This window comes from Apis laboriosa, unplaced genomic scaffold (assembly GCF_014066325.1).
Source record: "Apis laboriosa isolate Shangri-la unplaced genomic scaffold, ASM1406632v1 scaffold79_cov154, whole genome shotgun sequence".
NCBI classification, from domain to species: Eukaryota; Metazoa; Arthropoda; class Insecta; order Hymenoptera; family Apidae; genus Apis; species Apis laboriosa.
The window spans coordinates 506,158-531,224 of NW_025224475.1; the positions used below are offsets into that span (position 1 = coordinate 506,158).

At 41.8% G+C, this 25,067-nt stretch overlaps 1 protein-coding gene across 3 annotated transcripts in view; it reads right to left on the reverse strand.

Moving 5' to 3' along the window:
• LOC122719512 overlaps positions 1-25,067 on the reverse strand; it is a 234,108-nt gene that overhangs the window by 40,061 nt on the left and 168,980 nt on the right. For 2 of the 3 annotated variants that reach the window (XM_043945404.1, XM_043945405.1), the window contains exons 5-6: positions 13,420-13,547; positions 6,884-7,060 (exon numbers count right to left, since the gene is read on the reverse strand). In XM_043945404.1, coding sequence (XP_043801339.1) covers positions 6,884-7,060; positions 13,420-13,547 — 305 coding nt within the window. Of the gene's footprint in view, positions 1-6,883; positions 7,061-7,827; positions 8,806-13,419; positions 13,548-25,067 lie in introns of all 3 variants that reach the window. The other variant, XM_043945406.1, reaches the window with a different exon arrangement.

The window sequence follows — 25,067 nt, forward strand, 5'->3', positions numbered from 1 at the left end:
GGGGGGGGGGTTTGATCGAAGTTTGTAAATTTGCGATCGATCGAATCGATCTAGCTAATCGACAAGGCCGACAACGAAAAATGAAAAACAAACTGTACGCGGGCGAAAAATTGTTTTGACGCCAATTCCAACGATCGCCGCTTTCGCCTCAATCGTTGTTGCACCCGATTAAACGCGCGTTGTCAAGAGGGATGAAGGAGTAGGAACGTTGGAATTGCCGAGTAAAAGTCGAGGATCGTACTCTCTCTGCCGAGTTTCGGTTCCTCCTCCCAGACCTCCTTTCTTGTGTGTGTATGTATGTGTGCGTGTGTCGAGTGGCAGGCAAGATGTACGAATTAGAGAGAGCGACTGTTATGCAAATGAAGCAAATTGTAGGATGAATGTCCTGCGAGGAATTGATTGTTTAGCTGGGGAAACGAAATTAGAGAGAGGAAGGAAAAGGGAAGGAAGATTTGGAAGATAAGGGAAATACGGACAATCTCTCTCTCTCTCTCTCTCTTTTTCGTGGAATATTTTTATATTACAAATAAGTGATCGATGAGAGATACATACAGAGATCTTTCTCCCGCTAACCCAATTCACGGAGTCCTCCTGATCTACACGGGGTCAGCAAGGATTTTCTGGTGGGACGAGTGTAAAAGCTTTGGATTATTATTATTATTATTATTGCTTTATGTATACACGCGCAAACGTCGACTACTCCTCTCAACCCACTTTCCCGTTAATTAAATGAAATAGCGGGCGGCGTGAAAGATGCACGTCTGTAGAATACGAGGAAATACGTAATAAAATCGCCTCGAACGACGAGGCATGGAATTATTCGTGATGTACGTTTTCCAAATTTTACGTGGTTCGATGTACAAAGCGGTAGGTTAGAGTTGTCGAGAGCTAGATACGTATGGAGAGTGGTTTTAAACGAAACATATTTTTTCAATCTTTCAATTACCTAGAAATATGTAATTTATTTATTATCCAAAAGATGAATACCAATTGCAACCATTGTTATAAATATTATCGCAGCTTTTGGACGGATGATGAACGTTCTTGTTTCTTGAGAATCTCACGCACACTTTATTCATTTGGTGCTGTTGCACCAATCATCCAATCTATCGGTACGTAACTTATTTACGCAAGTGACACGTGTTTACACGTGTGCTCGATGATTGCTACTCTTCAGTCCACTACCTTGACCTAGCTCGAAGAGTCTCTGGAAGAGCTTGTAGGTCCACGAGAGAGTTCGATTAAGTAAACCGATTAAGAGGTTCCAAGGCTGGAAGAACGTGCTTGGACGTTTAATGTAACTAGACTTGTCGAGTGACGAATACTTTCATAATTACGACACATTTAATGTCCAGCTACTGCTACGTGGATAGAGCGAGTAGTAGGTTCTGAACGAACGTCACGATTCGTTTCGATAAACGAGGGAGAAAATTCTTCTTCTTCTTTATCAGTTTATCTCGAATTCCTAATTTCACACTCATTGTTTCGGACATTATTCTTGATAAGAGAGGCCAGGAAATGGCTTTCGCTCCAAGAAAAATTGAACTAAACGTACGAGCCACTTTCCAATTCAGACAGAAATTAATATTATTTCCAATGATACAATGCGCGTATTTTTCTCTAAATAAAAATTACAAAAGTGCAACAGAATAGTTGTCTCGCGGCTCTCCGAATTCGCATTTCCAACAATGCCATGAACCATAATCGCGCAAAAATTACAAAAGTATCGTCACTCACCGCCAACCAAAAACAATAATACCCACAATAATAACAAGAATAAAAATAATAAAAAAAAAAAAGATTCTCCTGACGCGCGTGCAAATCGGTCGTATTTTCGCGGGAAAGGGAAAAATGTAGGGCAGACGTCGGATTTTTATATATATATATATATAAAATATATATATATATCCGAAATCGATATGGGCGCACTTTTGACGAGCACACTCGAACCTGTGCTCGCAGGTGCGGGCGCATGCCCGGACCTAGATGCGCGCACCGGTGTGAGTTATAATTACGGTGACCCGTTTGTTTGAACTCCACCGATAACGAGCAACGATTTTACGCCTATCTCCCCCCTTCCCTCGGCCGGAAGGTCGAGATGGAGAAGGGAAAAAACACGCGGTATTTTCACCCCGCTGATTTATTAAGCGGCGAATCCATCCCTCAAAAACCGCTCCATCCGCGATGTCGAGTAATTAGCGCGAGCGTGGATCTGTCGCGTTCCAACGGCTAATTGCGACAATAGCCGCGTTCGAGAGAAACGGCTGTTTCTTGGGATCGTTAGCGGGGAATATATATATATATATATATATTGAGAGGAGGGAGGCTTTTCCCTTCGTTGTAACCTCGTTCCACGCGAGTTAAGACGACGATCGTCTTTCCCTTTCGATGTTTTTAATTGTAATGGGGGAAGGATGAATCCTTCCTCTATTTCTCTCTGGATTAGTTTCGAAATAATTCGAAAATTCTTTGAGCGCGAGAAGGAATATCGGGGCGCGGGGAAGGTACAAATGTTTCTCGAAGAAGGGAAGAGGTTCTCGTGCGGGGAGGGAGGAAAGCGGCCCGATGAAAACCAGTTATCCGATGAACCAAAGAATATCCGATAAAGTTCTATCAAGATAATGGAGCAAACCGACGAAACTTTCTTTCCCATTCCGAAGGCAATCTCTGCGGATAACTCCGCCTTTATATCAAATTTCCCCCGATCGATCGATCGCTTAACTCTCGCCGCTCACTCACCCCCTCCCATCGTTTTCCCTCGATCGGTCACGAATAATAAGCGAGTATTTCGATTTTTCCCTTTCTAGCCAAGAGAAAGAGAGAAAGAAAGAAAGAGAGAGAGAGAGATCTATCGGTTGGATTTTTCGAACGGAGCCCTCGAATCGCGTCGCAAGATCCACGCTCGAACGGCGAAACGGGTTTCCGGTCCCGGTGGCAGGCCGCTCCACCTGAAATTGAATATATGAATGCGAAATTTCAGCGGCGCTCAGGTCCGCCGAGGATTCGACTTTCGAATCCGGTGGAAAATAGCGACTCGTTAGGCGCCGTTTCCACGGAGAAACACGGCCGAACGAATTTTAATTAGAACCCTACCACGACGATGACGACGACGAGTCGCGGGGAAATGCGCGTTTGTTCCCGCGCCCATGTAAAAAACCGGCTTGATTACGTCTCCCGCGTGAATCTCCAATCCTGCGCGCATGCCTCGAGAACACGGTGCGGTGAAATAAAGCGATCAATTAGGCGCTCTTTTAGCGCGGCCAAAAATTAGAATAATTGACAAACTCGCAAGGGAGGGAATTTCGTTCGAATTTGAGGGAGGTGTGAAAAGAAGAAACTGTTTGTAAAATTAATGCTCGAAAAAAAAAAAAAGAAGACTTAACTGGTAAATCTTACCCTCGTTTCGCGCGATGAAAGAAATCTATAATAAATCGTGCTTAGATATACAATTTTTCTTCGATGCTTATAAAAAAAAAGCTGTAAAAAATGGATTCCTTCTTCTTCCAAGATTCGTTTCAAGGATTCGACGAGGATCGAATAAAAGGAGATCCAAGATAGATATTAACGGACACGAAGCGGCTCTATCCTCGAGGCGTATCGATTTTTCGAGCCGAAAAATTCATCATCCGCGTTTCTTTCGAACGCGGATGAGCGAACACGACCCACCACCTCGCGTTGCTCGTCCAAGCGTAGGGGAGGCCGTTTCGCTCGAATCAATCACTCGACGGAACATCGATACGCGGGTAATCGCTGGATTAAAGGATAACCAAGGATAATTACTCGCCGTTCGATCCGGATGCAATCAATTCTCGATGCGTTATAGTTCGCGCTACCAAACCCACCACCAGCTTTCTGTCCCCCGTGATCACTCGCATCCGTCTTCCTTCCTGCCGATTCTTTTTCCGCCCTCCAATGCCTCGATCTAACTGGAACTAAACCTTTAATGCGACCCCCCCTCTGCTCGACCAGCTGCGCTTTTAATTTCTCCTACCAGTGGTGGTAAGTAATTTCTTCTCCAACTCGGTGAAGTTTGCATTTGTTTTATTTTCCACGATGGATCTCACGCTCCGATGATATTAAATGACGAGATTTGAAGCAAAGAGTTTCAAGTAAAAAGATTTTTTAATCCTCGATGATCTCTGACGTATGAGCATTGAATGGCGGCTCGAAATTTCCTTTCCTTTTCTTGTCAAAATATATATATTTTTAAAGGGAAAAAGAAGAAGTCTCTGTAATTTAACACGTTTGCCATTTAAAGAGAAACATTTCGATTGTATTATTCTTCTATAGAGTATGAAATGAAAAAAAAAGGGGTGGGGGGAGGAATAAAAATATAATGAGCAAGCGTTGTTAATTATTCTTTATAAAACGTGTAATCATTTTCGCCGAGTACGAAAAAAATTTCATTATTTAACGTAATAAATGTTTTACCACAAACAGACTGTGGATTTTTATGCAAAATCAAACTTTCATGAATACGAACTAAAAAAAAAAAAAAAAGAAAAAATGAAGCTTAATTTGCTTTATCCTTGAAATGGCATACAATAATGCATACCATATTTTAGATATTTTCTATCTTTTTGCACGTCATGTGTATTTTACAAGTTTTTGTACATTCAAATTTTGTACATAAATTTATAAATATTCAAAATATCGCGTATAATAATACGCGAGGCATGGCAACGAACGTGTTATGCATGTAAAAATACATAAACAAAGTCGGCCATCAGCTGAGAAGTGTAGCATAACACTTCCTCCTTTCCTATCACACAAATACAAAATATACAAATAATATAAATGTACAAAAAAATGTATTCGTAAGCAGCGATCTGATACACAACCGTACGCGAATCATAATTAAAAAACTCGAGACGAATTTCCTTATTTTTCATTTCCTTATTTTTCACGGATGGATCGATGTAAATCCTAAATAACCAACTAACGAACAACAAAAAATCCACTTTAACCCAAACCACATCCTCAAAGTTTTCTCAAAGTTCAATAACGAATCGAACGAAATTAATAAAACTTTAAAAAACATATAACAATATAAAATTCTACGACTTCATCCTATTTATCCTCTATCTTTATATTTATCTTCTTTATCCTCTATCGTTTATTAAACGCGCGCGAGAGAGAGAGAGAGAGAAACCCTTCCGCAAGAATGTTTAGACAAAATTGCGCCACGTGCATTTTTCACAGTGAGCGCGCGAAAATTTACAGCTGTTAAAACGGCGGATATTTGCCCGGCCAAATTATGCTGACCATAGTTTCGCTCTTGTTAACGCAACTCGCGTCCATCAACAGCCGCCCCCTAGAACGAGTTGCCGTGGCAAAAATATCCGTTTCCTCGAACCTCCCCCTCTTTTAGCGGGGCCATCTCTTTTTCTCTTACTTCCAACTTCAACAAGAGAAAATTATCATCCGGCCGGAATTTCGCGGTACAAACTCGTTTCGTAAAAAAAAGAAAGAAAAAAAAAAAAAAGGGGGGAGTAACGAGATCTCTCTAAATTTTTCTCCCCTCCTGCGAAAGTTGAAATTCGATCGGGCGCGTAATATCGCGTCGCATCTCTACTACACCACTCTGCCACCAGACTTATCACCGTGAAACTTTAATTTAATTTCGTCTCTCGCCTCCCCTCATTTCCTCCCCTCCTATCTCCTCCTCATATTATTTCCCGGAGTCGCCGGATTTCGAACTTTAATCCCGTCGAGTCGACGTAACTTTTCGCTCGGAATCCACGTATCTCGGCAGAGGGGAGGGAGGGAAGGGCGAGATAAATCGTCGATAAGCCTCGTGTCCAAGGAAGTTCAATTGCCACAAGGTTTTCTCCCCTGCGGGAAACCGATTGCTTGCCGCGGTTTTAATTATATATACGGTGTTTGAGTTGGTCGAGAAACCGTGTTTTTTGAAGATCGAGGGAAACGTGATGATGGTGATCTGGTCGCAAGTTGATGGAAGTTGTTCGTGATCTTGGAAATAGAGACGTGTTTTTGGAAATAGGAGAGACGCGGATGCGGATGATGGATATTGATATTCGTGATCTTGAGTCGAGATGTGTTTCTGGAAATGGAATGGGAGTGGTAAAAGGTTCGTGATCTTGCGACTTTCTTCGAGTTATGAATCGAGGAGGTTTTTGGATAATAAGGAAGACGTGGATGATTGGAAAGTTTGGGTAATCTTGATTCTAATTAGAATTTTTCGAATGGATTGGAATGTGTTTTTGGAAATTAAAAAGAAAAAAAAAAAAAGAGTTGGAAGGATGAAAGATTCGAGTGCGAGTTTTCGTTCGAGATTTAAAGATGGAATTGCGATTGATTTGTAATTTAAATTGATTGCTCAAATTTTTGTTTTCCGATAGAGAATCTAACGGAAATCTTTAATTGGAAAACTGGAATTCTGTGTTTTTTAACAAAGCTATGCAATCACAAAAATAGTTTTACGTTATTTCACGGAGGATATTCATTTAATTTAAAAATTCTGATTTTAATGAAAATTCGTGTATATACGTAAACCATAATGGATTACGTTTCTGCAATTTTTTATTTTTTATTTTTTTTTTTTTTAATGAAAAATATTTTGAATCTTGTGAAATGAATCCTCAAATTTTCATTATTATCTTTCCAATACAAATTCGCCTGAGAATATTTGTTACAAAGTTGATTAGAAATTAATTTAAATTTGTTTGATCATTACGAATAAAGATTCTCAATACTTTAAAAATTGATATTGTAAAAATATCGATCGATTGATATTCCACGATCCTCTACACGACTCTAACAAATATTCCTCGACCTACTTCTCCAATCCATGAAATATCAAATACATATAATACAAAACGAATCTTTAATTGAACAAAACGTAAAGAAAATGAAAACTCACGATTACGGTCGTCCGTCTGATTTCTCTTGTGCTGCGTTTTGTGATGATGCCCACCAGGAACAGGTATCTGCTTCATGGCAACCAGATCGTGGTGATCGGCGTCGATCAACGGATTCTCGAGCTGGGACTCGATCACCTCGAAGCTGGTCGAGTTGTCCGGATGCGAGATGACCTTCACTGTAAACGAGCAAACGTAACGGAGCATGGAGAGGAAAACGTTGGCGCGTCTGGAATCGTCGATTCTAATTCCCGACACCCGCAAAAATTGTTCGTCATCGCGCGAGGAAATCGTCGAGGAAACACGTTCATCTCGTTTCATCGTCAAATCCTCTTTTAACGCGCGGCGCGATATTAACAAGCTTCTTCAAAACATTGCAACATTGTCGCGTCGAATTCCCTTCGAATAGAAACGAAATTTGCGAAACGTTTGTTGCCGATCGATCAACGGGGCCAAGCACTCGCTAAAGTCGTTCCCGTTCAAATTTTAACCGAGGATTTTTGGAGGAATTTTTCTCCCCGGAAAACATTGCGCAACGACGATCCGCCGATATGATCTCCTTCACAGCGGCTTGTTTTGAAAGCAGCGAGGTGTCGACGGTGAGAACGCGGCAGTGAATTTGTTCGAAAAAAAAATCGGATAGGATCGATTACATCTTCGAATTTCCAAGCCTGAGCAGCGAGTCTTCCCGACAACTCGATCCCTGCGCGTATCCAGTCGCTCGTTGTTAAAAAATAACAAATGTCGCGATCGGCGCGCATGAGAAGAAATATGCACAACGAGGGAGGGGAGAAGCAATATGAAATGTGATTGTTCGAAACGATAAAAGACAGGCGAGTCGTTTACTTTTCGCGTCCCGATCGATCGATCGCGAAATGGCGGAATTGGTGCGGAATCGACGAGGTGTCCGCCTGGCGCACTCCTCTGTACGAACCGATGTACGAACCTTGGTCGACGAACCCTTCGAAGGCCTCGCGGAGATCGAAGAGCCGGTCGACTGGTAGCGCGCCGATCCTCAACTCGTCATCGAGGTCGTCGTCGGCGCGATCGAAGATTGCCCGGTGCTCGTAGGTGGGCCTCGGTGCGAATTTCTTCGGATGCACCAGCTCGGGCCCCTCGATTCGTTTAGTCTCGTCCACGGTAGGCGTTGGACGAGCCGGTGGCGGATAACTCGACCACGACGACGACGACGATGACGACGACGACGAAGAAGAAGAAGAAGAGGACGAAGACGAAGACGAAGACGAAGACGAAGACGACGTCGCGGCGGACGGTGGTGCGGGTGGTGCGGGGTGGTGCTGGTGGTGCTGGTGGTGATGGTGATGATGGTGCAGGTGCGCGTCATGCTCGCTTTGGGAGTGCCTTGGCTGCAGGTGCACTGTGCTGGAGGCACGATCATGCTTGGACAACGTGGAAGAAGAAGAAGAAGAAGAAGAGGAAGAAGAAGATGAAGAAGAAGAAAAAGAAGAAGAGGAAGAAGAAGAAGAAGAAGAAGAAGAGCCGCGATCATAGAAGCTCTTAGATCCCTCCATTTCACGATCATCCGTATCTTTCTCCCTGTACAGAGGCCGATGCTCGTCGTCGGTACCAGCACGAGCCTCCTGCCGGTCCTCGTCGCGATCGGCACGAGGATCGTACGTCTCGACCACGAGGACACCGGGCCTGCCAGGCAACTCCGGTGCTTCTTGATGACGACCGTGCTGATGGCGGTGGCCGTGCTGACGCCCCTGTCCCGCCTCCTGGACGTCGTACGTGCTCTCGTGGTCGTAGTACGAGGTGCGCGCGGCCCCGGGGAACAGAAAATAGGGGTACATACTGGTCGGCGGTAACCAGATCTCCTGGTAGCTCTCCTGCTGCGGGTCGAACGGATACAGGGCCGAGTCCGTGCCCGACAGGTCTACGGAGGTGGAGGAGGGCAGGAACTCTGTAACAGAGAAGCAGAGACGCGGACGAGAACGGGGTGAGTGGGGTGCGTGATCGCATCGGTACACGTGCACGGACGGGTTTCGCGTGCCTACGTGCCTACTCTTGTGGTCTTCGTGGTGGCACCGCGATGGTGGTGGTAATGTGACGATGGTGATTGTGACGGTGATGGTGGTGATGATGATGGTGGTGGTGGTGGTGGTGGTGGTGGTGGTGGTGGTGGTGGTGGTGGTGGTCAGAGTGATGGATCGTACACCGTTCTTCGAAGTTTGCCTTGATCGAGAAATTAACGAATCTCACGCGGAAAGCGAATCTTTCTTCCGAGAGTACGCGTTAATTATTGAGCAATCGTTAATAACTTTTGTTGTGATCAATTTTGGAATAGGCGTTTATTAAACACGAAAAGCTGTGGAGCTTAGCAAATGGATTAACTCGGTAACCTGCAAATTATTCCAGCGACAAGGTCTCCGTCGAGGGGACCATTATCCGAAACCCCTTCGGTGGTAGCAAAGATCGATCGAAGTCGACAGTGACTGGCAAAAAGAAGAATCTCCTCCTACGTAGCTGGAGCTCAAAGCGGGTGCTCGCGTTTGCTTAGCCGTTTGTCGTTTCGAGTCGGAGTTTCCTGGCAAAAGGAATCCCGACCGTCGATTCCGATTACATCTTGGTTCGTTTAATCCCCTCGACTCTTGGATTTTTCCTCATCCCAGCCACTCGAATCTTTGCCACGCCGCCGTGTCACGCGACCACGCGAAAAGAAAATATTAGCAAGCGTCTGAGGAATCCTGCTCTCGGTCGGTTCCAAGTTGTTGGAAAACCAGATTCCAACTGTTCGTCCAACATTGGCTCCTCCTCCGCGTGTTGGTAAGTTTAAATGGCAGGTTTTTTGCCGGTTGAAAAGTCCCCTTTACCCTTTCGAGTCGGAAATAGGGAGGAGGGTTAAAAAGAGAGATGTCGGGAAAGGGCAGGTATTACAACACGTACCTTTTCGAGGTGTAAAAAAGGTCATCGATGTTATAAATGCGTTTCATTACTACGTCGTTGTAATAAATGTTATAAACGCGAAGAAAAGGTGAAAGAAAAATATCGAGGACGTTTTTTGTCCATTAATTATTCGCTGGAATAATTCGTAGATTATCGCGACAATCGTTGATACCTTTCTTTTTTTCTTTCTCTCTTTCTTTTTTTCCTTCTAACAAATTCACCTAAAGAAAAATTGATTTCTTCGAAAAGTATGCGAGAGAAAAGGGGGAGTAGAGAGGAGTCGAGTAAGTGAGTCGAGTAACAGAGAGTAACAGAGAGTCGTGATAGGCGATTAATCGACGCGCATGCGTATTTCAGATAGATGTAGAAAAATACGAGAGCATGCAGGTTGAGAACGTGCACGACATCTAAAAAAAGTATCTCGTGCAAAAGTACAACAACATGCGGTGCATAATTTCCTTTGCGTTCGCGCCCGAAGGCTTTCGGCTTTCTTATCCACTTCTTCATCGAACCGCCTTTTTTTTTTTCTTCCTTTCTTTTTTTCGTACACGAAACATAATCGCGACTCTTTTCAAGCCTTCCTTTTTTGTTTTTCCATCCATTCCCACGATCACGAAATAAATCGGAAAGGGGCTCACAACCGAGGATAAAAAGAAAAAATTCGCTTGGAAATTATTTCGAACGGTATCGACAATCCGTTATAATACGTATATAAATGGAAACGCGACAGTCGAAAAATCGGGAAATAAAAATAAAAATACTTTATCGCGAGGCGATAAAAAGACACGGAAGGGGGGGAAAAACAAGGAAGAGAAGGTATGCTAATTTTTCTTCGCGTCGTTGGCGTTCGTCGCGTGTTTTCCCCTTTCGATCGGGAGCCCGATTCGAGAAATTCCCTCGTAGCATTTCGTGGCGACCCAGTTCGATTAGAACGATCGAGGACGCGAGAGTCGAACCGAGGTGAAAAGAGGCGGAACGAGTCGAGATTGCGGATGTTGAGCGTGTATATATATATATATACCGGGGAAATCGTGCGGATCGATCTCGAAATGCGGATCCTTCGGGCGGAATGCGTACTTAGGGGGTGCTCTGGCGGTGCTCTCGTGCACACGTTTCCCTCCTCGTTCTCTTGGATCTCCCCTGGATCTGGATCCACCCCTTTCTTTACTCTCCCTCGCTTCCGTTTTGCCTCGCAGATATATATCCGAACCGGCCATTTTTTGGGGAATGGGTCGCGAGACGCGGTCCAGGATCTCCTCTCTTCGTCGAATCGTTTCTATTATATTTTTTTATTTCATCTTTTTGACCGATATCGAACGTGTTCGTCGAGTCGTTTGAATAAATTTATCCAACGGACGAAAGATCGGTGTTCGAAAATCTCGAGATCGAGGACAAGAAGGAACAACGATTTCGGGATGATGGTGTCCCTCTCGATCGCAAAACTTGAGCTTCCGCGAGGAAATCGCCGTTCGTCACTGAGGAAAGAGTTTTAGAGTAATTCCTTTTCCAGAATTTCGTATCGTTTCGAGTAAAGATTGGAAATGAAATGAAGTGGAGGAGCGCGTTTATGAGATATTATTCGCGATGGTAACAAAAATCCGCGTTCGATTTCCTCGATATCGATCGAAATTCTTCGTGTCTACGCGAGTCGGAACTAATGGTAATTTCGTCGTTGATCAGTCGCGCGATTTTTCTTAACCGATCGATAATACCGATTTGTTCGAGGACAGGCTGCTTGATGCTTGGAGAACGAACTCCTCGAAGCTGAAACGTAGAAAATTGATCGTCCACCGATCACGATCTAATTATTGCTCGGCCAAACGCACACTTAAGATAAAGAAAACAAACGGTTGCACGTGGCACATGCGCCTCGTATGGTGTACTTACTGTAGATGCGCTCTATGTAAATGTAAACCTCCTCTTATCGTATGTGTATCACGAACCATCACACTGTCGATCGTGGACCAACGCGAATAGCTCGATCGATAATTAATTAACTGGCTCATAATCACATTTTCAAATTATGCATTTTCGATTCGATGAATTCGACAATTCGAACAATTGCATTTACAATATTCGAATTCTAATATTCATTGTATCGAGAAATTCCATTCCATCGATGATCTTTTCCAATTCTATCGAATTTTTACGTAACATGGGCGAAATTATTTCTGCATTTTCCAAAGAATTCAGTCCTTCTTTCTTAGAATGAAAAACGAGCGAAATATACTATGATTCGGTGATGGAGAATCGAGACAAACGCGAACTGGAGAATTTCAAGGGGATATGCTTCACCCAGTTCTAAACCGAAGAAAAGTGAAAACCAACGTTATCTTATCGCAAAGGTGATCTTCGACTCGAGCTCGAAGATAAGACGAGGCATAATTTCACGGGCGAGACGAGGAAAGAAGGAGGTAAAAATAGGCATTCGAGTGTCATTAAACTGGAATGGTATGGAAGGAGCGATGTTCCTTCAAGGGGACACGGGATTTCAGTGAAATTAAGGTCGAGCCTGCCACGCGATGAAATCCTTATCTACATCTCGATACTGGTGGCCTTTGGTTAATTAAGGAGAAAGGAGCTTATCCGAAGAAGGCTATAACGTCGTCCCACGAGCCTTAAACACCCTAGTATCGCTGAGAGTAATTGCCTCCCTTCCTCTTCCTCTCCCTCGAGGAGAGGAGACCTCCCACCTTCTCTTCGACACGAAAAATAACGAATCCCGGAAACGGGATCTGTCCGGGTCTATCTGCCGTTTTTCGGGTTTGTTTACGATGGAAACGACCAAACTTTCCGTCCTATCCTCGCATCTCACCTCTTTCCTTCCAAATTTCCTCCCCCTTGGAAACGAACTTGCGACCCGAGTTTCCAAGTTTCGAGCGTGTATCGCTCGTCGAAAAAGTCAATGATGATTTGAATGGAGAAGAAATTGGCAATTCTATTGGATAGGAGAAGACTTTGACGTGAGTTTTAGTTTTTTTTAGAGAGTGATAAAGATTTTCTTCCTATTTCTTCGATCGAGATTTTTAAAACTATCGCGTATTGTTAATCGTTGTTAATAATAATAATTAAATGGACTAATCCGCGTTCCAATTCCAAGATCGACAGGGTGGTTCGTGTCATTTCTATGTGGTACGCTTATATCGATCGAGGTAAAAGGTGACATACTAGAGAACAGAGCACTCGATATAACAAGATACAGATACAAACAGATATACAAAAGGGGAGAGGGGCAGTCTCGAGCCACGGGACGAGAAACGGACGGGAAACTAAAATGGAAAATTGTATCGTGTACACAAATCAAGAAGGAAACGAAACAAAAGATGTGACAATACACACGTTTACTTCACACAACATCGACAATCATCGCCTTCCACAAGGATGCGCTAAAGTAAAACGATTAACGTTACACGTAACGCGTGTAATACTCGTCCATTCAATATTTTACAAAAATGTGTCTGACAAATCGCGGGACATAGAGATTAATAATCGAGAGAAGCGAGAGTAAAAATTTCTCTGCGTGTGTGTACGCAATTGTTATATATACCTGCGTATAATGTATACACATAAATATACATATAAGTATATATATAAATATATTTAAAAAATTGGAAACAGATTTCATACTTACCAACGCAGGGATTGTGATTCACCGTGGAGAAAATCCTGTCGCAGCGTCTTTTCATGTGATTGTTGGGACAAATGCAGCCGAACATCGGTGACAGTCGTAGCTGGGTCCAGGAATCGTGGCAGGCGCTCCTGAAAAATAAAGAAAAGAAAAAGTTAGAAGGGAAAATCTTTGATTGGCAATCGTCGCGGAATTGTTGAGAAAAATCACGAATAACTGGCCGAACTTTAGAAGGTAGAAGTGAAGAATAAAGTCCTAGCTATAATAAAGCTAATTGTTCTCGAGTAAACGCGTTTCTAGAGTTCGAAAGTCAATTGATAGGGTAAAGTTTTGTTCCTGGTAGTAAAAAAAAAAAAAGAGAATTTCTTCGTTTCGGAGCTTTTTTAAGATCGCTTTTCAAGCAAGCTTTCGTCTTTACAATTGGCACGATTTTGGTTTTAAATGGAAACAACGGAAATTTTGTATAATTTTGAATTTAAAAGATCTATTTTCCTTCTATTAACAATGGATATTTAATACGAGGATGGATGGTCGAATTACTGACATATTAATCGATGCTTGGATACCAGGCAAATATAGAGGATGGATTTCGATACGATTAAAATCGTGCTAAAGAAAATGACCCGATCTAAATTTTATAAATTATCTAGAAAGAAACCTACATTCTTTCTACTTAGTAATTTATATACGATATAAATAAATCCCTGATGCATTGAACAAATATAGAAAGAATGGATCACGATTTTATCGAAATAATTTCAAACGAGAGAGACGGATAATATTTTAATCGTCACGGTTGTAAAATAAATATATCTTCCAAATTGAATATCACGGATCTAACAATAAATTGACCTACATCTATCGAGCCTGTATTTCTATTAATAATTTTCATTAACACGTGTGGAACGAATCATTGACGCACACGATATATACTCGAGCAAATATATACTGGTTATTTTGACATTATACGGGTTAAGGTATTTCAAAATGGCGGGGTAACGTTTTAACCAAAGTTTCGAAAGTTTCTCTACCACGCGGTTCCGATCGGTGCGATGCAATAATACCGCCGCTTATCCGAACTGTATCGCGAATTAATCAAGTATTAGTCGATAAGCGAGGCAGTTTTGTAATTATCGGGACGATCGATAGTTTTGGACAGGATCGGTGAAAATGCCCGTTTAATCGCGGGTTAATTTCCGTTCGCGCGCTAACAACAACAATCGCCAATAACGAAACGTTTACCGATGGAAATCAAATCGGATATCATTAACTGTGCCTTTAAAGGCCGCGCCGAAAGGGCGCGCAGGCATCGATCGGGTAAAACCCATTCGGAGAACGAATTTAATTAAAACATCGTTACCGTTTAAAAACTGGCTAACACTTTTCCTATAATAATCGTGATCGCGGTTAACTGTTTAATTGAAAAGTTTCACTTGTCGCGGATAAAAAGAACGGGAAAAGAATCGTCCGCACGATTACGCGTTTAATTATACTTTCGAGAATTTGACGATGGAGAACGAAGGGATTGGGATCGATGTCTAATTAATAATGTCAGGTGAAAGAGTTGATCCATTTAAAGTTAAAGTTACTTATCGCAATAATATTTATTCGTAGCTATTATGATCCGCTCTTCGTAATAATCTCAATCGTTTAACACTATTTGTTTACAGTTTAAATTCAACTATTAAATTTAAGAGATTTTTGCTTTGATTCGATCGCAATTTTTAGAATTTTTAGAAAAAAGTCGTGGAACTCGAAGTACAGTTAAAGATATGGATATTAATATATTTCTCATTTAGAGAAGAGATATTTTAAAAGGATCGTTCGCTAATAATCGAATATTATTCCTACAACTATACATCTCTATGGTATATACCATTAAGAAAGTTCGTAATCGACATTGAATAATCGATATCTAAAACGACCTAAAGATAATAAATATCGATAGATAGATTGATATTCGAGGATCGATATTACAAAAAGCACGATGTTAAACGAAACGATTAATATAAAAAGTGGACGATAGATGAAACTGTAACTGAGAAACGAGTGTCGAAAAAATTTTCATATATATATATAAGTTTCTTTCAAGTCAAAAATACGCATTGTTCGCTTCGCAGAACGTTTCAATGGTTGGCAAACGAGAGACGAGAGATGGAGGAGAGCGAGAGAATTCGAGAAGAGAGAGGGTTGTTCTTCGGAATTATTTGGGTTAATGGTACACACGGTTCTATGGTCCTCGCCCTCGTCAAATTAGAGGGAGAACAAAACAAAGGAAAATACGAAGGTGAAATAAAAGCGGCGTGCCAACTAACTCGGAGGATGGACCGTACGATATATTACGAAAAATCGTGCAAGACGACGTCTATTCCAATCCCGATTCTCTTCAAATAATCCGTGTACGTTTATTTAATCACAACGCGGAAATCGGGACGACGTGCGTTTATATATAATTTTGAAATTGAAGTAGAAAGGGAAGGCGGAGTTTTTTAAGAGTGTACGAATACGCTTGAGTTTATCAAACGAGAGCGCGTAGATTTGAGCGAATGTTTTTCGAACGGAATGAGGGTTTACACGAACTATTGTTTCCCCTCTCCTTGTGAATTCAATGAAAAGCTATTTGCATTTTATTAAAAAAAAAAAAAAAAAAAATCTACTTCCTTTTATTACCAAGATCCTCCACTTCCTATCCCACGTGTTTAAGAAAGAGTTTAACTGTATCGATGAAGAAACGAGGAACAGGAAGTTGGAAGATAAGAGGAAGCCCCTCGAGAAAGCGATATCCTCATCGAGGCGCAAACTTGTCCAAGCCTCGTACGGATTCGCATCAAACTCTGTTGAACAAGTGTTGCGAGCGGATAGCGCAAAGTTTTCGAATCATCCTTCCATTACCTTCGAATATCCACTAATAATCTTTAATGGAAGAAAAAAAACTAGCGAAAGGAAAATCACGTTCCTTCGATCGAACGAGGTTCAAACGACGTTTAGCTGAATGAAATTATGGTTTCGTGTGACGACGCCGACGATTTTCGTCGGCGGTGTGCCGCTGACAGATATCCGGAATGTAGTCTGTTCGAGGAACAAGCGTCGTCGTGCGGTCTGCCCGCACATCGAACGCAGTCTCTCGAAGTCGTGTTCGAGTTCCAGCTTTAACCCGTTATCCCCTAAATTTATAGTCGGGGGTTGGCCAGTTTGTCGTTTCGAATTTTCCATTGAATTTGATCGTCTTCGATGGAAAGAAAATACGAACGCGTTTCTAATCTAATTTCGGGAGAGAACATCTGTGAAGCGTACGGGAAATTTCTGAATTTTCGGGACGTGATAAAAATCGGACGCGAAACGCTTTGAATTTCTAAACCCGCGAATGAATTCTTTCCATCTCGGAGAGGGGATATTCGAATTTATTCTACGATCGCGAAATCTTGAATAACACGTTGGAGAGAGGAACAGGTGACTCATCACCTTCTCCTCCAACGACTTTGTCGCCAGAAATCGATGTAACCCATTCTCGGGCCTGGCTAAAGAACGTATGAATAATTCAAGGACGCGAGAGACGACAGTCGAGTGTTCTGGATTTAATCAATGCCAGATAAGAAGGTGGCTCTGGTTAATTCATATCAAGGAATGGGATGGTGGATGGTTTATTAACGGCGTCAAAGGGAGAGGCCCGGTGAAAGTGACGAGTTTCTTCTCACGTATGCTAATCAACGTTAGGGAAAGTTATTCCTGATGCGGGGAATTTAATCTCGGGACGCGCCAAAGACGCACAGAGATTCGGCTAACCCTCAAATTGCATACAGGGTTCCGCTCGTGGAACAGTATTTCAGAAACGCGCCCCACTCCCTTTCCCAATTTGCCAGCATAATCTAGTAGGAACAGATTTTGCAAAGAAGCTTTCTCTCCTCCTCGAAACTCCTTCCGAAGCGATTCTTCCGTTTGCTCGTGAAACATTTACAAAGCGATATCTAGAAAGAGATCTCCAACGAATAAAAAAAAAAATCTGAGATTTCGAGAACAATTTTTGCTAATCTGTGAGATCGTTAAAAAATAAGTGAATAGGTTTAGAAAAATTGCTATTTTTTTTTACTAATACTTTTAAAAAGTATCAAAGGAACAAGCAATCATTGATGCAAAAAATTAGTATTGGCAAAAATCGAATTCAAATCAATTGATAACTTGATTGTGATAATTTTAATCTTGCTTTTTGATTTGCGTCGTGATTTATCGTATCGAACTTCGATCGAATATATTATTTTATTAAGTATATATATTTTTATATCGATGATTCTAAAATTTTGAACTTTGGATTTCAAAGTTCGAATTTTTAACCCGAAGAAAAAGAAAAAGTTCATCATTTGGCGATGTGTTTTTTCGCCTGTTTTTCCTCTCGACTTTTCCCCTCCTCCCTCGCCTCGCGTTCGATTCGATTCGCGTTTCGAAGCCAAGTTACAAAGCGTAAAGTTATCCAGTGTTATTCGAGAGGCAAAAGTAACGGACCTATCGTGAAAAGAAAAGGTTATGAGGGGGTTGGTGGACGGACATTCGTGGAGATTGAAAATCGCACGCCGGCAATGAAATATACGCTCCGATTCTGTCGATTTTCGACTTTACTGGGGGATTCGAGCTATCCACCTTCTCTCTGCTTTCCACCATAAGTCTCTCTCTCTCTTTTTTTTTTTTTTTACGTCGATCTGTCACGAACCGAATGATCACCGCATGGAAAGATTCGCTCTTAAATTTAACCAACTTTGGTTGCTTTCGAACGCTTATCGATTCAAAATAAGCTTCACTTTTGCGTGTGACAGATGTATTATCGAGATGATGAAAATATAATATCCGAGTCACCGTGTTTAAAAATGAATACAAAAGAAAAAAAAGAAAGATTTCAAATCGATTAAATAAATATACATACACATTGTGTCGTTCGATTCCATCGTGATTAATTAATCTTTGATCTTTGAGAAAGATTCCGAGAGAATTTTTCGAAAAATTCTCTACCCTTTCGAATAATTCAAATATATCCCAATTACATACTCACGAATCTTCTAATTAACGAAAAGAAAAGAAGAAAGAAAAGAACATTAATGTTATTATTATATACGAGCAGCACACCATTGTTCCACTCGACGAACAACGTACCATTTTTATCAAAATTTCTTCATCCCCGTGTACACACATACATCACGAAAAACCTGAAACCTCCTTGAAACCTGCTTGATTACCTTTATTTCCCGCCCAAGCTGACTGTTAGTATGACACGGTTGAAAAATTAACCGATCCTAATGAAACCGCGCGAGGACAACCGGAGGAATACAAAATTCATCTTGTCGAGGACGTGATGAAAAACACAGAGATGAGAAAGAGAGAGATAGAGAGAGAGATGACCACGGAATAATCCGTAAATCTCGTTTTTATCACGATGGTGGCGCGGGCAAGGGCGGTGGAGGAAGCGCGAAAGAACAAAGAGGTAAGCGAGAGAGAGGCGTGGATGCTGGACGACCACCACCAGAGAAAGAAAGAGAGGAGCTGGAAAAAAGAGTAAGAGAGAGAGAGAGAGAGAGAAAGTGTAAAACAACGAGAGGCGGCGTACTTGCCCGTACGTACGGTCGGGCGATAATTTACTGGCGTGTAGGTACGTCTGAAGGATCCGGGGTACGTGCCGGTCGAGTGGTCTTACACAGTCGGGGGTGCTAAGTGCGCCTACGTGTGCGCTGACGCACCCTCGCATCGCCCGTTGCACACCCCACGCGCGCCTACTAGCCGCTGCAAAAACGCGACAACTTTTCAACCATCCCGATCGATCGATCTATTCGGGATCTCTCTCTTTCTCTGCTGTTTCTCGTTCCAATCGTTACGATAAATCCGACAGGGATGGATTATTTTCAGCCGTGGACGATTATTCGAGCGAGCCTGAAATACCTGCTTCTTGGTATTAATTTGTTCCGGTTGTTTATATTTGGAAGTAGAATTGTGCGTTTAATTGTTAATTTATACGAGAGCGTTCCGTTTGATGTGGAGATGATATTTGTGGATAAAAAAAATGAATATTGTACGGTGTATCGATTTTTTTAAAATAAACCTACCATTTTCTAGAAGATCTGGAATTATTTTGGAGAGGAGAAAATTATATTTTAATTTTCAACTTGATAAAATTTGCCGGGTGGAAAGGAAAGATCGCGTGTTTTTCTTTCATACGATAAATTCAAGGATATATATACACATACACGGTGTACGAATTAAAATAAATTGGATCATCGTTAACGTTTAAATGCTTTTTAAGAAAAGCTCACTCGACTTTACAATTTCTTCATCGATCGTAATTCAATCTTAAAAAAAAAAAAAAAAGTGGTCCGTCTCTTCGGTATAATCATACCGTCACGGAATGAATTTTCAACTACGTTGAAAACACTTCCTTTTAAATGTTTCCATCGGAAACTGCCTTTCGAGAAGTATACAAATACTCGATCGTTATTAGAAAATTCCATTTCCTGCAATCTGACGCATCTCCCTACAACTTACCTCCGGAATAAAGTAAACACCGAGTTTCCATTGAATTTTCACGAGCAATCATCATTCGAATCCGGAAGTTCGAGAGGATGAGAAGAAGAAGAAGAAGAAGAAGAAAAAATATGACCGTCACTCTCTCAATCGAATTTTCCCACCGATGATCATGGTGTTCACAACCATATAATTCTCAAGAAAGCGGCGCGTGAACACGGACAAAAGTTATGCACGTTTCGAGACGCTTCTGAATAATGTATGCGTTCCTATAGAACGACCAATGATTAACGATGTTGATCCGCTTGTAACTTCCGAAAAGTTTCAACCGTTTTTTTTTTTTTTTTTGGGCGTTTTTTCCATGGTCACCTTGCTCGCTATCTACTAGACCTTTTATTTTATCAGCTTTTTATAATTTATACTCTTGCTCGGCAAGAGTTTTTTGGAGGAATTTTAACGATTTCCAGTGATTTATTAGCGGGAACCTTGGTGTTTCATTTTCTTTTCTTTTTGCAAGTTGTAATGGTCGATTATTCGTTGTCGTACCGTCAATTTCGTCGAGAAAAGCCTTAGGGGCCGAGGGTCTGCTACTAGTTCGACTATGCACGTGCTAATTTCATTAGAGATTTGTGTTTGATACGCGGTGACGTTGACGTTGAGACATTACTTCCATCGGAATAAATCAATTATCGCGTTAATAAAGTTGATTAGCGCGTCGGTTAAATCGTTGCATAAAATTTGTAAAGAAAGTGGGAAAACTAGAAATTGGAGGACACGGATTTAAAAAGAAAATGATAAAATAAATTAAGGGTATTATCATATTACAATTTTTCGAAATAAAATTATCATTTGTTCAGGAATGATCAAGAAGATCATATTCTCTCACATCTCTTCCACTTTATATCTTATCCAATAATCGATAGATTTGTAGTCTTTGCAATTATACCGTTTCATTTACATCTCGTCAAACGACTCGTTACGAATGTTCCCAGAATCCAGAATCCGTATTGAATTAAATTCCAAGTAATCGATTTAGATATCTCGATACGAATATTTTAGGCTCATCAAAACGCTCATCCTTATTCGAATAAGGGAAATTCGGGGACGGATCGATGCGCGTATAATTCGTTTCTACTATACTCCTTCCGAGATATCAGAAATCGATCTCTTTCTCCTCGAAAGGCGGGTATCGAGATCGATCGGGCGTAAATTTTAGAATGTTCCGCCGTGAAATTTGATTTATTCCAATTGGCTGGAGCGGCGATTGGTATCCGCCGTGTGCCCGAGCCACAATTTGTCATTGTACCGACACGCCAGGAAAGGGAATAGGCGGCCTACTGCCTCCTTCCTAACTTCGTGCGTGCACGCATGCGGCCTGTGCAAGATTCATAGAAGCGCCCCCACACTCCCCCCTCCCGTCATCACTGTAGAACGCGTCGCAACGGGACGACACCGCGGTATCGCGTAATCTACGCAAACTGCCCGTCATCGACGTTGACACGTTCGATAAATAACTAACGCGATAACCAACTTAGCTTACACCTCGAGCAAGAATTTCGATCGAACAATCCACCTCTCCCCTCGAAACCTTTCCGTTTGATAGATTACACGGGGAGATATATACATATATATATATATATACACAAAAGCTATTATATATCGTTGTATATCGTCATTGTCAAATCAATTCTAATAATAATAATAAAAGGGGGATGATATTTCATGCATGGAATAACCGACGACGACGACGACGACGACGCTCCACAGCTCCTCTTTTGGCCTCGAATGGAAGGAGCTCGAGGAGAGGGAGGAAGGAGAGTATATGTATGTATGTATGTATATATTTTCGCGGAAACCGTTGGATATCCACGTCCAGGTACGGATAAGTGCGCACCGAAATCGATGCACCGGGTTGCATAAGGTGTGCCCGAGATGCATGTGTGCATTCGAGGGCGTCTATAAATATATGATGCGCGGCTCGTTCAGCCCGTGGGGTGCTAAAGTGGGAATGGGCGAGTCTCGCCTTATGAATTTTAATGATGCGTATCGTCACGTGATAGGGAGAAGGGCCGCCGCTTCTCCTTGCCCGCCACCCTTCAAGCTTCCGCGTACCCCCTCCCTCCTCCCCGATCCAAGGGAGGAAGGGAGGTCGTCCTTGAACAACTTTCGACCGACCGCTCGAAAGGTTTTGATTCGCGTTTAATCGAGATTTCAATCCGATGAATAAATCCGTGTTATACATCGCGTGTACATCGTCAACCGGATTTCAACGAGAGAGAGAGAGAAAGAGAGAGGAAGAGAAACTTTATCGGACGCGTGTGTATCGATGAAGAGATAAAATTACACGTTTTCGATCAAAACGCGAGAATTGGACGTGTAATTTGTTTCCAAATGATTGCCGGCCGGGAACGTGTATTTTTTGCATAAATACGATAATATTTTTTTTTCCATCGATAATCTAAAAATTATGCATGGGGAAATTGTTCGATTCGTTATCGAGAGCGTGGAAACACCGCGCGCATACAAAAGCGCGTCGACACGCGCGAAATTATCGAAATTCTCTCTCTCTCTCTCTCTTTCTCTCTCTCTCTCGGGCGGATGCAGAGACTACTACTACTACTCTAACGCTATTCCAACGATCGTTCCGTTTTTTCAACCTGTCGGCCGTTAATAGGGCTTTAACGACTGGCAAGTGCTTCGAAATTCGAACGATTTGCCGGCGAATTAGATGCGTGGAACGTGCGGATCGCGACACGGCCGTTTCACATTTCGTTAATATGTGAATTAATCGCCCGATTTTCGCGCCAATCCCGGTCACAATGACGGGGAGAAAATTTAATTTCTTCGTGAATTATAATCGCGTTCCGGCGACGACCGCGTTAAACTAAATTATATTTCCGGTTAGAGGGGGGAGGGGGTGATGTATCGGTTAACGTAACAAAGTGTCGGGTGCTATTTTACATCCAATCTCTATATCAACGCGGCCAAAAATCTTGATTATCCGTGGAACGCGCAGCGCGGGAAACGTGCCGTCAAATTTTCGCGGGAGCGCTGATGCTCGTTCCAAGAAAAATGGAAGCGGACAATTGCATGAATAACTAACTAACACCGTAGCTATCGCCGTTTCAATCCGGATGGCGCCATTTGCGTAATTTCCAAGACGAAAATATTCGGGTAAGAGAGCAAAAGAGATATCGAGCAACTGGAACGTTCGAGCATAAATTGGCAGAAATTGAATTCCACTTTCGATTTCTATCTCTATTTCCCTGGTTTAACAATAGGTTTTTCTCGAGGTGTATTAAGTGCGGAAAGGAACGAGACGAGAGAGACGAGTTCGATTTTTGCAACGTCTTACGAGTCTTTAATGAAATAATGTCGAGGAATCAAACATATATATATATATATATAGAAATGTTATGGAATTTAAAGTTCATTGAAATTTTATATTTTATTATTGAATGCTGCCAAAATCATTATTTCATAGTTGGTATCTATTTGTTTTTCTTCACATACTTCAAATGTTTTAACAGATACGCGCAAAATTAAATATATTCATTCTAAACTCGTACATTTTTATTTATTGTTTTCACTGCCCAGTCAACAAGAAATTATTTTCAAGTGAATAATTACTTAAAACTATTTGGAAAAGAAATTTGAGCCAATATATATTTCTTCTAATATATATTTCTTCTAATTACTCTAATATAAAACAGATCCTCGTCCAACGAAGCATTCTAATTAAAACAATTTCTAACAGTTATCGCGTTAATTCTAACAGTTATCGCTCGTCGGTCAATTGAAATCGGTAAATAAATAAATAAATAAATAAAAAACACACGATTTGAAATTTCAAACGAGTAAAAATAAGCCACGGAACCGATAGCAAGGCATTAAACGCGACACATCGAGAAGGAAACAAAATTCGAGGCCGGAAAAGAGGCGAGGCGCCGATGTAAACCGAATTCAAAACAAATTTCAATATTTCACCAAACATCCATTGAGACCGTTCCAATTTTTCCCACATTTTTTTTCTTTTTCTTTTTTTTTCTTTTTTTTATCCCTCCCCACGGAAGTAATACGATCACGTAGCAATCGCGCTCGCACGTGCGCCGACTGCGGATAACCCTCCCCGCGCCCATCGACAAAGTCGGATTATGAATGTTAATTTCGAAACGAGTTTCACCGATGATAAACGTATACAGATTATATATATATACGTAGATGTTAATGGATAGGTCCTAGGAAGTTCAGGGAGGGGGGGATGAAGAATCGTTTTATTTGTCGCGTCGATCACGCCGCCCCTTAAATTCGAGCGGAAATTCCTCGGAGGCGCGCAATAAGCGCCCGCGAGACACGCTTCCCATGATTTACGAGCTTCTTTTCGCAATAATCAACCCCCTAAATCACCGCCCCGACGACTATTAGAGGCCGGATATAATTTCTAATTTTTCCATCGAGCCAGCCCCGTTTCGCGTTTATTAAATACCTCGCATTTTCAACCGGCCACGGATTTGGATAAACCGATTTTTCTCGAGTTATCGTAAATCGTGTGAGCTTAATCGCGGTTAATTGTCGACGAATAATTTTTTCTCGAGGCATTGGCTCGAGAAAGGGACAAATGGAGATCTTCGAAAAATTTCGATACGCTATTTTACGCAAGAAGGTGTAACAAGAAGTTGGATCAACGAAAAGGAAATTTCTTTAATTATGTTCGTATGAAACAAAGTTATTTTGCAGATACCTTTCCGCAAACATCTTTACTTAAGAATCCTCGTGTAACGCGTTCACTCGTAACTTTATAGTTGTACAACTATTATCGATTATTCGATGCTGCAAATACGATAAATTATCGAAATCGTCATTAACAGGGAGATGTTTATCTCGTTTCATCCCTTGTTCATCATGCCTCCCTTTTTATTATCCCACCACATCGAGTATTCCTCTTTCGTATCGCGGTTTCTTTCCCTCGTGCAAAAAACTTTCCCCTCTCTCGACTTTTTAATATCTCGATCGAATCATTTTTGTACCACGGGCGGACGTGACGCGAAAGCGGAGTTTCGCCCCAACTTGGTAAATTAATGCGTGGACAGGTTTTAAAAAATCCACGACTCATCAAACAAACTATAAACACCGGGGGATGAGCGAGAGGGATG